The sequence below is a fragment of the Strigops habroptila genome, chromosome 13, assembly GCF_004027225.2.
Source record: "Strigops habroptila isolate Jane chromosome 13, bStrHab1.2.pri, whole genome shotgun sequence".
NCBI lineage: Eukaryota > Metazoa > Chordata > Aves > Psittaciformes > Psittacidae > Strigops > Strigops habroptila.
The window spans coordinates 12,642,266-12,657,951 of record NC_044289.2 but is presented as its reverse complement, the minus strand read 5'-3'; the positions used below and the strand labels follow the sequence as shown (position 1 = coordinate 12,657,951).

Genomic DNA, 15,686 nt, shown 5'->3' with positions numbered 1-15,686 from the left:
CAGTAAATACAGAGTTACAAAACTGGTTTTGTGGAAATGAGATTCAAGTTAGAAGGAAATATATTCACTACATCTGAAATCTTACTTTCTTATTTGGGAAGCAACTGGCAAGACCATTTGAACTTAAGGCTGTAGACGTGAGAGCACACAAGAGAAAAACAGTCACACAGGAATAAGCTTTAGCTCTGCAGCAGCAGGAAAGGAACTCAGGTAAGAATTCATCTGGCTGCTCCTCTCCTAAGCTGCTATGCTGTGAATACGTACATAAAAACAGAACAGTAACAAAGGAAGCTGCCCAGACATGAGCACCCGTGAGTGAAAAAGAGTCCTGGCTAAACCATCTGACAACCGTATTCAGTCTGAAGCTCTGGAAAAGGAACACTTTTAGGGCTGCTTTTCTTACATATGGTATTTATACTCATAAGTGAAAAGCATCCAAGTGAGGAAGGTGGGAAGCACACCCTGCACAAACAACACCCAAACATTCCACAAAGCGACAGTTCTGAGAAAATCACTGACAAAGTCATCTGTATAGAAAATAAGCTACATTATACCTACCTGATGGCAAGACAGGGACAGAGTAGCAGAGTTGAGTACACAGCCACAAACCTTAAGGCGAATGCACGCTACCAACCAACAGATTGTCATTCCATGGGAAAGCCAAATCTTTCAACTACAATCATGTTCTCACTGCCAAAACCAGATATAACGAGAACCCCAGAAGGTTACTCTTCCTGCAGAAGCATTTAACAGTTTCTCCTCCACTTCCACTGGGAAGAGTCATTCTCTCCGTACACAAACTCTACTCAGTTTTCCCCAAACCATGAAAGAACATACAGCCACAGAACAGAAGGAAGCACTAGCAAACGTGCAGAACGACAAAGAGAAGCAAATGTATTTGGCAATACTGCTTCCAGGCCCAAGGCACTACTTCTGAAAAATCTCTTACAGTGTCAGAATTTAGCATCTTTTTTTTCCTTTTTTAAAGACCTGCACAATATCTAAAGAAACAAACTGACATAAAACTCATTCGTGCATGTCCCTAGACTCAAACTGTTTCCTTATATATCAGTCCAGTTTCAAAACTCCTTCCTTCCAACCAATTATCTTGTCAAAGAGAAAAACCTCATCTTTTCCTCGCACTAGAATCCGTACTGAACAGGAACTGCAATCCTTTGAATCAGAGTCTAATCCACATATCTGGACAATCATTTGAGAACAACTGCTCCCAAAGAGCAGTCCGTTGTCCAACCAGAGGCTTTAAGTGGTCCATAATATGAGGTGGTTTCAGTTTTGCAGATCAGAAGGCCAACACAGTTCAGAGGTGCACACTGCTGAACACGATGAGGACCAACAGCACTTGCTGTGAGAAACAGCAGCTTTGGAACCACCACAGCAGAAGACTGAGGACAAACAAAATAGAGAAACTGGAATCATTATTCAAAGTTAAGGCACCACTGGTGTGCACAGGTAACTGGAGAAGAATTTTTTCCTCTAGAGTCTGCAGTCTTTAACACACCAAAATACTGTCAGTGAAACGAGCTGCTGATTTCACACAGGCAACAACTTCTTGAAGGACAGGCTAAGTAATTCAGAACTGACCAGCACATACGTTCTTTAGGAAGCAGACCTTCGGTGCCAACTGGCACACGACTCTAGTCTTCATTTTTGCATTGATCTTCCTCTCCACTCACAACAAATTCAGTGCATAGACATTCAAGGAAAACATTAAATGCTATGCAAGAACACTACTTAGAATAAAAAAGTACCCTTCAGTTTTCTTTAAAACTACAAAGCCTCAAAGCTCTCATAAATCTACATTTAGAACATGGCAGCAATAATTTATCAATAAGGAACTGGCTTTAATGTTGTCTGTGACATTACAGAATTGACTTGTGTTAAAAACAAAATCCAACTGTGACATTTACATGTAACTGCTTGAAAACTTGGTAACTTTAAAGTCACCCTCATCTAACCACTGCAGTTCTTCCATACAGGTCACAAGTTTATCACTGTTTATTATAGTCATACTTTCTCTTGTGAATGGGACAGCAAGAATACGTATAACAGAGATCACTTTGTGAATGTAACACTTTACCACTTGTTTCAGAAGCAGTACTTAGGCACTAACACTTAAGGAACTGCTATAAACATCAAGTTAGCCAGTTATATAAACACAAGAACCTTCTTTCCGTAACTTGGAAGAAATTGCGACATCAGTGGCATCCACTGCATTGTTCCAAGGAGGCTAAGCAGGATGCCAGTTCTTGACATTTAGAGCATCAAGGCCATAACAACTGTCAATTTGAGCAGCATCCTTTAGCCAGTTCTTTCTGTTGCTACCTTTTGTCAGCAGCCAGCCTTGAAGGGAACATTCAAGGGCAGTTCATGCCTTCCACACTGGAGAAGGGACCTCTGAGGTCCTACCCCTTATTTTAAGGCTGTCCACAAATACACACGTGTGAAGTAAGTAATTTTATCAAACCTAGCAGCATAGCCTGTTACTACAAGGGTATCCCTCATAATTAAGAACATGCAGCTTAAGGCTGTTTCTAACATGAAAGCCAGTTGTTATTGAAAACTTCTCATATTTGCAAGTAACACTTGATAGTGGCTACAACTTCCTATTTTCCAAGAGCCTACTCTCGAGGAAGAGAGGATATCTACTTATCCATTTACTAAGAATTTATGCTAAAAAAACCTGGAGCATCAACTGCTTGGCAAGATCAGGAGCCCCTTCCCCACCCCAAATCCTCCATTTAGCCGTTCCATCCGTGTCAATGTCCCAAACACCAGTGGCTTTTATATGGGTTTGCATATTTTTTTAGATAAGCATTTAAACACCTTAATACTGTTCAGAAAAATAAAATAAAATCAAGAATCAGCAAATTAAAGATTTCCAAAACAAACCTGCACTTTCAGAAAGTCCCCAGGGACAGGCACACAAGCATGGTTCGCAGTAAGCCGTGACTAACGCAAATCCTAACCCTGTACCCATTACCGAGAGGATCAAGACATGAAATCAAAAGACAGTTAACACAGAACTGTGCATCTAACTCCAGACATCTGGAGTTTAATTACGTTTCACAACAAGGCAAGCACTGTTGTGATCCAGTGGAACTTGAAAACAGTTATCACCAGTTTCCGCCAGTCAACACACACTAAGATCTTAAATCAAGGCTGTGAACAATGAAGCCAAGTTTTCCTTTTCAGTAATTTTATTCTAATGTGAAACATGAAGAAACAAGCACCCAAATAACTCCAATATAGTATGAAACTTTAATAAAAGTTGTTTAAAAAAAAAAATAATAAAGAAACAAAGAGCAAAATTGGAAAGGTAAACTGAAAGGCTTGACTCCTAATCACATCCTTCTGACATCAGCAAGGGGACTTTCAGACTTCCAAAAGGAAAATAAAATAAAGGAAACAAAGATCTGCTGTTGAAACATTACTCCCAAAGACTGTTGAAACGCATAACATGAAGCTTCAGAGACAGACAGTTTTATTAACAGGAGGCTTAATTTTAAACAGTATATACAAATCACATGACTTTTCCAAAAGTTGGGACCACCTATAATCTGTCAAAACAGAATCACGCTAATGAATTACAGAAGCATCTGTGTAATGCGACCGCCTCTTTATTGAAGTACACCTTTATACAATCCTTCCACACATTCCTGTACTGGGAAATCCTCTCAGGATGCAGCGCTGCACAGGTTTGCAAATCTCTCCTACACACCACATGAATAAAACTGTTGCCACTTGCACCTCTCAATTTTGCCTGACCATACACTTCAGTGTTCCATGATATGCAACACCAAAAGGCACTGTTTTTCTTTGTCCAGGAAACAAAAACAGTTTAAAGTTTACTATGTTTAAGTACAATGATTTGCAGGGAATAGCAGGATTTTTTTCAGGCAATGTCCAAGTCTTAAAATTTATCATAAGCCAAGCAAGGATGAACCAAAAATAAATGTCTACTTTTCACTTGTGCAATTACTTCCTTTTCAATTCGCTGGTTTTCCATGGAAGGTTTTACTGCACAGCAAAGAAAATGGCAACTCTTATACAGACTTTGAATACAACAGCACAACTTTATTGCAAAAATATATAGTAAACTCAGTATTTTCAAGTTTTGGAGAAAAATAAATTTTATCTCTGAATTCACCCATAGCAGTAATTCATGACAGAGTTGCTGAAGATAGAGAGTTTCTTTCATATATAAACTAATTTAACACTTTAGCTGGACTCCAATCTTCTACTAATAATCACCACTTTGGTTCTCTTAGCAGAGACTCTATGTAAGGAGTTCAAGAGACACATGAGAAATACAACATCAATATCCAACTAGTGTCAAACATCCTATCCCAACTGATTCATGTAATCCTAACAAATCAAGCTACTTAAACAATAATGAGTATTTTTCAAGTTGTTACTTCTACTGCAAATGTGTTAAGTGTACTATAAAACTCATATGATAATGTTTGAGGTTAGCTATACTTGTGGCAAAAGTCTTATTCTGCACAGTTATAATTGCAATATATAAATAACTAAAGGTTATTCCACAAAGAACAGCTTGAATTTTACAGAACGATTCTGCTCATACTTATAGGAATTAGTTCGGTAGACACATCAGCAATGGGCATAATTCAACTGTTCATACAGTGAGAATCTTGGAAAAAAAAAATAAAGATACATACACAAAACAATTAATCTGTGTACACTGAGAATTCGTTCGGTTGCAGAGTAAAATCAGGACTTTAAACAAAGCTTTGACCTGTAAACAAAGCAAATTCAGCCAGCTTTTAACCAAATCTAGAAATAGCTATCTATTTTACAATGGCTTGCAAGAGCACCCACTGAAGAGCTTCACTGACTTCATCTATTTCCCTTATCCGAAACTACGTAAAACCAATCTAAACTCCTTGATAAGCACTGTGACCAGTAAAGGTTACCAAACTTCTACGGTGAATAAGAATCTGTCTGGCTCCTCCACAGACTTGTACAGGAAAATCCACTGCGCATCTCTCCTCGCAGTGGCTCTTATGCAATGGTTAACCCAGTGCTCTGTCTTATCAAAACCAATCTGTTTTACAATTTAAACAATCCACAGGTTCTAGCCTGGAAATACTATAAAAACCAATCCGGATGCATTTATCACAGCACTATGAATATCTATTCTACAACTACTTCATATTAACAGTTACCCTAAAACAAGTTTTACTTTTCTGGAGCCTATAGGCCTGTCATTTAAATCAACAACTGCTGCCATAGCTTCATCACGAGACTCAAATGCAACCATTGCTTCTCCAGTGGGCATGCCTTTTTCATTGTATTTTAAACACACTGAACCAGGGATCACTTGGTAACCATAAAAGAAATCCAAAATTTCATCCACCGAAACAGTAAAGGGCATATTTTGCACTTTAATGACAGTTGGTCCTGGCTTCCCAGAGCCTGTTGCAAAACCCGGGGGTCCACTAACATGTATATTTCCTGGTCCAGGTCCAAACCCTGGAGGTCCACTCATATGTCCATGACCACCAGCAATCCCTGGAGGACCAGCACCAAAGGCAGGGGGTCCACTTACATTGCCAGGACCATTACCGAAAGCCTGAGGACCCCCTGAAAAACCCGCTGGTCCACTCAAATTGCCAGGGCCACCTGCAAAACCTGGGACCTCAACACCTGCACCAGGTAAACCGCTAGCTGCAGCTGTAGGCATTCCTGGTCTAGAATCGGGAAAACCACCTACTCCAGGCGGAGGCAGAGGGGGACCAAACGAGCCAGACCCACTGAAGTTACCAGGGAAATTAAACGGAGGACCATTGTTTGCATCTTTCGCATTTCCCCCCAAGAAAGCATGCTCATCCCCACCAGCACCCTGTGCTCCCGGCACAGCCGCGTTTCCTTGGATCGGGATTTTCAGTAGCTTTTTCCCTTGAGATGGTGGGTTTCTCTCAATGTCTCTCATTTCTTCTACAGTTATCAAACGCAAAACAACATCTCTTCCATTCAGTTTTTTACGGTGCAAACGTTCTGCCTTACGAGCATCATCTTCAGCTTTAAACTGAACCAGCGCTTGTCCTAAACCTTGCCCGTTATTATCAACAAGAATTTGTACAGCATTTTCTTCTACTGCCAGTCCCTCTAGAAACTGAAGGATTTCCATTTTTGTTATATTGTATGGAATATTAGATATATGCGCACACAATTTTGGCGAGCCTCCATCTCCCTCAGCATTCAAGAGGATTTCTCTCTGGTCATAGTTGAAGTTCTGCAATCTTTTACGAATCAAATCTATCTTTTCTAACATTGCCTTTTTAGTAATTGGATGAACCTGAATAAAGCGATTCCCTATGTACTGCTTATGATGACACAAAGCTGCTTTATAATCGGCTTCATTCCTGAACTCAACAAACCCCTCTCCGATCGCCTTCCCGTTAGGTCCATAAGCTATATAAATGCTGTCTTCAACTATATCCAGCTTTTTAAAAAAATCTATCACGTGTCTGTTCTCTGATTCAAAGGGAAGACCTTTCAAATAGACACAGAAACCCTGTTCATGGGGAGATCTCGACCGTGACCTTTTCTGTCCACTAGGAGATTTGGACCTAGAATGAGCCTGGGGAGGAGGTGGGTGGGACTGCCCGGAGGGACCCAGGGTTTGCTTGAAAGTTATGTGGCCTCCAGCAGCCACCCACTGTCTCTCTGTCGCAGGACTAACTTCAACATAGCGCTGAATCATCAGCATTCTGTTTCGCTTCAGGGCTTCAAACGTATCTTGAGGAGAAAAAAACTTAACTAGTCCATTTCCATTATTTCGACCTACATGATCCTTCAGCATATGGACTGCATCCACACGGAGCCCAAGGAAAAAGTCTTTCACATCAGATTCTGTTGCAGAAAAGGGCATTCCATGAACGCTGACATACAAATCGTCTGGATTGATTGGAATCGGCTTGACACTACTTTGAGAATTCATCTGGATAGGATTTACAGGATTCATGGGACCAATAAACAATGGATTCAAGCCGCTGTTCATATTCACTGCTGCTCCAGACCCATTCATTCCAGCAGGTAAAGGTGCTACGGGTGGAGGATTCATAGGAGGCATTCCTGATATGGGAGGCATAGGTGTCATTGGAGGTACGGGGGGCACAGGGGGTATTGGAGGAACCGGAGGAACAGGAGGCAGAGTGGGTACAGGAGGTGGAACAGGTATAGGGGGAATAGAAGGCATTGGTGGCAAAGATGGCATAGCTGGGATAGGAGGGATTGGTGGAGGAGGTACTGTATTCATTGGGGATGCTGTGCTAGGTATAGTTGAGCTAAATGTTGGGCTACCAAAGGTACTCCCAAGATTTGGAGGTGCGCTCCCCATACTGGCAGTAGAAAATGTGGGTATGTTTTTATTGCTTTCATGCACAGTAGTAGCAGCAGTTACTACACTAGGAGAAGGATTATTAAAGTTAGGTACAGTAGTAGGTAAGTTAACCCTTCCACTCATTCCAGAACTAGGTGGGGGTCCCGACCTGCTAGCGTTTGCTGGTGGCATATCTAGATTGGCAGTTTCAAAACGCCTACGACTGAGTTCTATCATGTTCTGCATTTCAGTTTTACTGCTCAGCAACAGCGTTACTTTCGACCCTTTAATGGTACCACCTGTGCGCATCATACCAAGCCTGGCATCTTCATCAGTGGCAAAAACGATGAAAGCCTCACCCAGTTCACCCCCTACAATATGCACGCCCCCATCAGGGATGGTCAATCCAGAGAAGAAGTGGCGAATGTCCATGGTCCCCGCCACAATCGGGAGACCTTGCAAGCGGATGACCACAGCCATGCTGCGCTGAAACAACACACACCTGCAGATGAGAAAAGGCAACGGCCATGTCAGACTACTGTTTATGACACCATGCAATTACCTACAGACACCACATTTCTTTACATACACCTGACAACATCTTGCAAAGATTAAGCATGAGCATATCCCAAGTTCCTTATTCACGTTTACTTCATACAGATTGAAGTATTAGACATTTACCAACATCATCAGCATATATTTTTGCACTAGGAATTCCAAAATAACTGTTAAACTGAGACCCACAACTGTCAGTAAAAATAAAAACAAGAAAAAACAAAAAAGCACCTAAGTAACATTGAAAATCAGTAGTTGAATATTTAATGGAACATAACCAAAATGAGTATTTTAGCCAAGCAAACAAAATCAATTAACCATACACTGATATATATGGTATCCACTGTACCTGGCAAAGTGACTGCACAACATTCTGCACACGTATGGGAAATAAAGAGTTCTCTCTCTCTAGGAGAGGGATTTTATCTCCTGGCAGGTGAAGATGACTGGGAACATAACAGTGGGTTATTTACAAACAAAAACCTGTTATGGACAACCAGCAACAGTGAGACTCTCACAACATCTGACAGGGGCCATCTAGATGATACTGATCTTCTATTTTTCTCCCAGCGAAAGCAGGAGGTCCAGGTAAGCATGAAGCTACTAACAGTTACAAACTAGTCCCAGACACTTGGTGACTGTACAGACCTCACCTAAATTAGTATCTATGCATTTCCTTGCTTGATACTTGGCCTTTGAAACTTGCAAAACAAGGTACTCTGTAATAGTTGCAGATGTTCTGCTTAATATTACACCTTGTCTCAGACACAAGTAAATGACTTTTACCTTTGCAGCTGAGGTTAGAAGCGCAAAATCAATTTTGAATATGAGATTACAGTTACCTTGTACACATTTTATAGAAGAGCCTGAGGTCATACCAGAAGTTCAGTATAAACAGGAGAGTAGGCAATTCTCACTTATTCTTGACAAGCTTCCATTCAAGACTGAAAGTGTCATATTAATACTATCACAATTCACTAGTTCAGAAGCCAGCCTCTCATCCTAAACACCAGCAGTAGCACCTTGTTTCACCTGAGCCACTTCATCTCTTCTTGACTTCCCAAGTACAAGCCAGTTCATTATCTATGTGGAAGATCCCCAAGGCTCCCACTGGTCACATACAAAAGGTGTTAATTAAGCACTTGAAATCAAGGATTAACCAGATCATAGAATCGTTTAGGTTGGAAAAGACCTTTTAAGATCATCGAGCCCAACCAGATGATACAATGCAACACCAGGAGGCAGCGCACCAAAGACTTCTGGCCATATACCAGCTATGACCAAATACAATCAGCAGCTGCCTCCCAACATTTAACATTCAGCTAAGTATTGTATCCCAGCACACAGCCAAATCTTTGCCTGGACAAAGGTCTTTTGCCTGACAGTATTTCACTGTCCAGGTCTTCCAATCACTTTAGATAACATCTTGAATACATCCCGAGTACTTGGTAAAGAAAGCCACTATCCATCAATTCAACCATTCCCAGTAAGGCTGAATTCAGTACTTGACAAAAACAAGAGCAACAATTCTACAGGGGGAAAAAAAAGCAAGCAATTCTTTCTTTAGAATGTCAGATTACTCAAATGGGTACTTAAGCATTTTGTTCTCTTGCTCAATAAACCAGAGCTAACCCCTTTCATACACTAATGAACTCAAGCAACATACCAGGGCATTGGCCCACACCCAGCTGACTCCAGGAAAGCCAAAGGACCTTTCTCCCTCAAGGAAACAGCAAACAAGCCCATTGGCACAAAGTCAGCTCTGCTGCTCCAGCAGCTGCATACAACCACCTAATCCCTTACTACACCATCCTGAAAGAGAAACTGGAACTTGCAAGACGAACATGAGACGGTCTAAACAAAATCTATCTGTAGGTACCACTAAGAAAAGCCCTAATCACCCACCAAGGGAAGGCAGCAACAGCAAGAACATAAACTAAGCCCCAGGGATTATTTTTTTTTAAAGCGACTTTCCCATCTCCATGGTGAGGTAACAAAGCAACATCCTGGCATTCATCTTACAGTGACACATTTAACTTTATTTTCGAGTTCATTGCTCAACCATTTTTCAACAGCGAAATAACTGGCCCATCTGAAAAGAAACAGGTCAGAGTAGGAACCATCTACACTTATGTACACATCTCAGAAAACACACAAGACTTTTGCACCATTTTAAACCAGGATTTTCAAAAGATTCTGTAGTTTCATTTTAAATTTGCCTGACATTGATAGCAATCTCTGAAACCAAATTTTCATGAAAACTCTGCCTACTTTAAAAAAGCCATCCTAAAGGGTACTGTAAAACTGAAGTTTACTACATGATGCTACAGGACTGCTTTTGAATTAGATGATCCTGAAGCAAAAAAAATGGTATAAAAGCATCCCTGGTTTTGCACCTACACTTTGAGAACTAAGAAACTGCTAACAGCAAATCTTGGTAGGAGGTTTGTATTTTCTCTATTACCTGTTATACAAAGAAATGAGTTTCAGAAATTTTCATGCATCAGGAGTTAAGCCATTTTAAGTTTCTTGTGTTAAATGGGAGATGTAGTTATTTGCTTACTGATGCAGAACAGCTGACGATCTGATTTTGCTGAACAAAGGCAACTCGGGAAGGTTTTTCAGCTCAGATCTGCTGGTTTAGAAGATCATAGACTGTGCAGCAGAACTGATACCTACTGGGTAAGTGCATTTACTAACGATTCCATGAATCTAGCCCAGAAGACAAATTAACAGATAAGGTCACAAAAGAATTCTTAAAGAGTTCAAGCATCTGAACATTTATATAACTTGTAGGATAACACAAGTGTTTCAACCTTGCACTAAATTCAAACCTTCCTTATAAATGCTAAGAGATTATCTTCAAGTTTTCTTACTAAGTATCCAATTCAGATCCACTAAATCACTATGAACAAAAAAAAACCCCAGACAGCTGCTTAGGCATATAGTTGCTAGAGAAGCTAGCTGCAATGACTTCAGCACAGATAATTCCATGCATGATATTAAGCAAATGCTTACTATTAAGCAAGAGCTAACAGTATGATGGTATGAATTAAGAGAATTTTAAGGACTTCACTCACATATTTTGTGCAAAAGAGTATTTTGTCATCTCAAAACATAACTGCTTCAAGTTTTTCAGGATACTAATGCTTTAACAAAGTGTTAGTATCATTCCCATGATTTAAAGAAAACTCACAAGGACCAGAAGGGCCAAATTTCACATTTCTAAACACTCACAAGTCTGCTTCTTTCCAAAATGCCCTTAGGAGACAATAACCCACTCACTCAAACTTTCCAACTCAGGAAAAAGCAAAGCCTGCTCAAGTATTTCAGAATTCACTCATAAAGATCAACATACATGCCGAGGCAGCATTAACTCCAGACACAGAATGGGCTACACGCCTGTTAAGCGTGCACTGAAGGCTTTTTGGTGGGCTGTTCGAGGTGTTCTCAGGCTGCCTGCTTTTCCCCCTATAAAAAAGGGTGTTTTAAGCCACAAGTAGGGTTTGTTGTCACTTTGTGTGTTTGGTACATCTTTAGAGATATGAGAAGCACAAAATCCTAGAGTTGTACTATGGATAATCCATCCCCATTAGCAAGCTGAGATCAAAAATGGAGAGTAAAGGGCTGCCAACAATCAATCTGATTCAACTCATCTGATGAACCTTAATCACATGTTTACGTCTTGACAGCAAGATCTTTAAAACCATCTTCCCAGGGAGTCAACGGAATCCCCATCCCTGGAAGTGTTCAAAACCATGCAGACGAGGCCCTTAGTGACATGGTTTAGTGGTGGACTTGGCAGTCCTGGGGTGAAGGTTGGACTTTATGATTTTAAAGGTCTTTTCCAACCTGGTTGATTCTATGATTCTAGAAACACTGTGTTACACTGGGAAAAGGTGTACAAGTTGACAATGCTACTTCTTCCATCTACCTGCTAGTCATTAAAATAAGAATAATTTGGGTCATAAGCATAAAATGCTAAACACACCAGATTAGCTGTTTAAGATGTATGCAGTGCTCAAGTTTAAGTTTAGAAGATTCAACCTAGCCCCTGGGGAGTGTTCAAGTACAATACCCACGCGGTGCACACATGCACATACACAACATGTTTGGCAATTCTTGGATGAAGACGAAGAACTGGAGTAAGATTGGTACTGTAGGAGCAATTTAAGTATCCAGCTTGAGACTGCGTAGCAAAAGCTAGAACTGCAAACTACAGTTCTGCCTTTTTGGGGTTTGTTAAAGGCTCAAAATCAACCTGGTAGTTTCAAATTAGCTCCGAGATGACTATCTTAATTTATTCAAGCCCTTTAAATGCTGCAAAACCTAATTAGAACCCATTGTACACATCTAAACTCCAATAGTTAGAAACATGCAGACTTGTGGCCTGCAGCAAAGTAGTTCCATTTTCCAACAGTGCAAAATAACTGGGAGAGTGTTCCAGACTACCACATGCTGATGAAACAATGAAACATTAGTCTGGCAGAAAATTCTGTTTACGAGAAGAACATTGCCAGAACCACCATCACCACTGGGACTCAAAGAGACTAAGCTTATTATTTGACCCAAAGGTTTTGATTCCAATTCACAGATTCCAAAAGCTTCAAATATATCTTAAGATATACTTAATATGCATATAAAGAAGTCTTCAATTCAAAGGCTCTTACCTGCAAAGACAGATGTTTTTTTCTTAACAAGTAGCAGAAGCCAAGCCAATCCTGTGGGCAACCAATTAAAACCAACTTTTAGACTGCAATAAAGAATAAATGGAGGCAAAAATCAATGCAGGCAACACAACAGCAGTAACAGTCCACAAAGAACTGTATATACAGAAAGTTCAAACCTGCGACCACCACAAGGCACTGACCATAGAGCAACCACAAGAGTGTATTTTCTAATACTTTATCCCTGTGTGACTTGTTGGCAACTGTACTGCAGTTTTTGTATGGCTTCACGACATGAACGTGCCTCCCACAAAGGATATAAAAAGAACCAGAAAGCATTCAAAGAATCTTTCAAGTATTCCCATCACCAAGAGTTGAACAAATCACTCTTTCAAAAGCAAAGAATAAGAATTCAATACTTGAAACCCCTGAAGCTTAACAAACCCTTACTCCATCCAACTGCGCGTCTTCTTACTTGAACAAAGCAACATAAAAGCCACCTGAGAAAACCTCTCTATAGCTGCACATGAGGAATCCTTCAAGAGTCACAAACTGGTGAAACTAAGTGACATTTCACAGCCACCTCTAGGCAGTCACCTCTACAGAGCACGCAGTAAGAACTCCCCACAGAGGTACTGTATTTTCAGTTGTAATCTATTATTTCATTATCCAAATGCTGATCAAATGCCCAATTTTTTTCATCCCTGGATAAAAATTGTCTGCTTGGGTTTACAACTCAACAGAAGAGCCAAGCAGTTTAACTGGCAACAAATGTATTTTATATCTAAAGAAGGGATGGAAAACTCTTGCTCTTTCATTGCTTAGCAGGCCACTTCATACTGAAACTGTGATTCTTTGGAAAACTATCCAGGAATGAATCACACCAAGAACAGATAACTGCCTCCTCCTCAAACAACCCAAAAAAAGCCTTTTTCAGTTATAAGCATCATTACCAAAGTGAATTTAGAAAAAGAAGTACTACCAAACCATCCACAAACTCCCTAACAGAGGGAATTAAAACAAACACAGATATTCACAGATCTTCCAGGACTTGAACAGCAGACTTGCAAGTGAGAAAGATACAACTACTCTCTTATGTTACAAAGGCAAATGTATTTAGGAAAAGACGAGGTTTTTTATTATTATTAGACCTTTAGGAGAAACAAGTAATCCTGTATTATAAGGATTCAACTATATAATTTCATATCTAGCAGTGTCAAACAGTAGTTTCCAAAGCAGAAAAGAATGTAATCACCTGAAAACAGTTTAATGCACAAACCACACCTGCTTCAAGATAAATCTTTCATGCACGAGGAGCTTTCCATTTGGAACAAAACCCCAAATCATTTGGTGTATTTCCAGTTATAGCAACCACAGCATTGCATACATTCCTCTTCACAACACTGAGAACAAGCTGAAGATTTGCGGTGGACTAAGACAACACGCTATAAAGTGAAACACAAAGAAAACCAAGCAGCATTCTTCAGAAAAGGTGCAAACCTCCACTCTGCGTTAATCTTTCCACCAAACACCATCTACTTTTGTTTGCAACTCTCAATTCTCTCAACTTTAAAGAAAACCATCCAGCACTCTTGAGATAAAGACATCCTTTCAATCAACCCGGTGCGCAAAAGCATATTAACTAAGAGCACAGACTACAGCACAGGTGCTCCCACACAACGCTGACACCACAGCTCTGGGGCTTCATGGGAGACTCTCCACAACACCCTAGCAGCTATACAGAAAGAACCACCATCCTCTGAACACAAAACAATCAATGGAACCACCTTAGGAGTCCACTAAGGAATCAACCTGCCGATTTTTCTGCCTAAGCCCAGCAGATTGAGGTGGGTAAGAAAATCACTAAGAAGAATGGGTAAGTTTAAGAGCAACTAAAACAAGAGCCTTTTCGAAACAAAGCTCACACAGACTCCTGGTGTACTTCTGAGGCCCATTTCAACACTAGTATAGTGAGGTTTTGGTGGGTTTTGGAGTTCTGAGTTCTTACAGAGCTGGAGTTTTTAGCGAATAAGAGGGTTACGTTACTACACGGCAACTCCGCTGATATTTACGGGGGAACCCCGACGAGCGGTGGCAACGCCGCAGGCACCAGGAACCTTAACCCCGCAAGCTGCGGAGCGTTTGCCTCGCTTCGTCCCCCGGGGCCGGGCGAGGAGCAGCCGCCAGCGCCCGGCCGAGCCCCCACGGGACGAGCCCCGCCGGGACCAGCCCCGCGCCCAAGGGCCGAGGCGCCAACAACGGGACCGCGCCGCTGGGCGCGCAACTCCCGCCGCTCCCCCGGCATCGGGGCCCGCGGGGCGCCGCGACCCCCGCACGGCCGCCGACACAGCCCCCGCCCGGGCTCCGCTGCCGCCGCAAGGTCACTCGGCCGCCCCCGCCGGCCGGACCCTCGGCGCCTGCGCTCGGCCCGCACATACTCACCTGCCCGCGCAGCCCCGCGGGGCTCGAGGCGCGGCCGGAGGGAAGGAGGGAGGGAGGGAGCGGAGGGGGGCCGGCCCGGGCCCCCCCCGGCCTCAGCTCGCCGGGCCGCGGCGAGGCGGAAGCGGCCCCGCTCCGCGCCCCGGGCCCGCAGCGCGGGAGGCGCCGCCCGGCCCGGCCCTTTGTGCGCGGGGACGCGTGCCAGCCGCGCCGCGCCCGGCCTCCCTCCCCTCGCCTCGCCGCCACGCCACGGGCCCGCAGCGCTGGGCAGGGCAGGCGGCCCGGCCCGCCCGGGCGCCGCCGCGCTCTTACCGAGGGAGCTGTACGGGAAAAAGGGTTAGAACGGAGCCGAACCGCCCCGGGCCCCGCTGCGCGCCGAGCCCAGCGCCACCGACCGCGCAGCGACACAAAATGGCCGCCCCGATGCGGCGCCGCCAGCGGACGGGCGGGGCTTGCGCCGGGCGGGGCGGGCGGCGCACGCGCGGCAGCGCCCCCTCCCCTGAGGGGCGGTGCGGGAAGCGGCGGGTGTCGCTGTGGAGAACCGCTCATCGCCCCCCGGGGAGCGCAGCCCGGGGTGGGGAGAGCAGCGGCGGACCCGTGTGCAGGGTCCGCTGAGCTGCCTTTGGTACGGCAGTAATACGGGGACAGTGACACGCTCT

General features: G+C 43.0%; 2 protein-coding genes across 6 annotated transcripts in view; both read right to left on the bottom strand.

Annotated features, from left to right (window-relative positions):
• CPNE1 (copine 1) overlaps window positions 1-15,416 on the bottom strand; it is a 39,430-nt gene extending 24,014 nt beyond the window's left edge. Inside the window, exons 1-2 of one of the 3 annotated variants that reach the window (XM_030502919.1) lie at window positions 15,340-15,365; window positions 12,592-12,642 (exon numbers count right to left, since the gene is read on the bottom strand). The gene's annotated coding sequence lies outside the window, so the exon portion shown is untranslated. Of the gene's footprint in view, window positions 1-7,725; window positions 7,799-12,591; window positions 12,643-15,339 lie in introns of those variants that run through there. The other 2 variants (XM_030502918.1, XM_030502921.1) reach the window with 2 other exon arrangements.
• RBM12 (RNA binding motif protein 12) lies at window positions 3,201-15,449 on the bottom strand. Of its 3 annotated transcripts, none has more exons than XM_030502915.1 (3): window positions 15,340-15,447; window positions 12,592-12,674; window positions 3,201-7,868 (listed from the first exon to the last, which is right to left on the bottom strand). In XM_030502915.1, exon 3 carries the CDS (start codon window positions 7,844-7,846, stop codon window positions 5,204-5,206), a length of 2,643 nt encoding a protein of 880 aa, XP_030358775.1. In that variant the 5' UTR covers window positions 7,847-7,868; window positions 12,592-12,674; window positions 15,340-15,447; the 3' UTR covers window positions 3,201-5,203. The 3 variants fall into 3 exon arrangements, with proteins under 3 accessions (XP_030358775.1, XP_030358776.1, XP_030358777.1); XM_030502916.1 differs by having other exon boundaries at window positions 3,486-7,868; window positions 12,592-12,642; window positions 15,340-15,449; XM_030502917.1 differs by lacking the exon at window positions 12,592-12,674 and having other exon boundaries at window positions 3,486-7,868; window positions 15,340-15,446.
• Window positions 15,450-15,686: the final 237 nt, after the last annotated feature.

Bases quoted from the DNA above. Each gene is read 5' to 3' on its own strand.
- RBM12 (XM_030502916.1), bottom strand. From the start codon at position 7,846: ATGGCTGTGGTCATCCGCTTGCAAGGTCTCCCGATTGTGGCGGGGACC.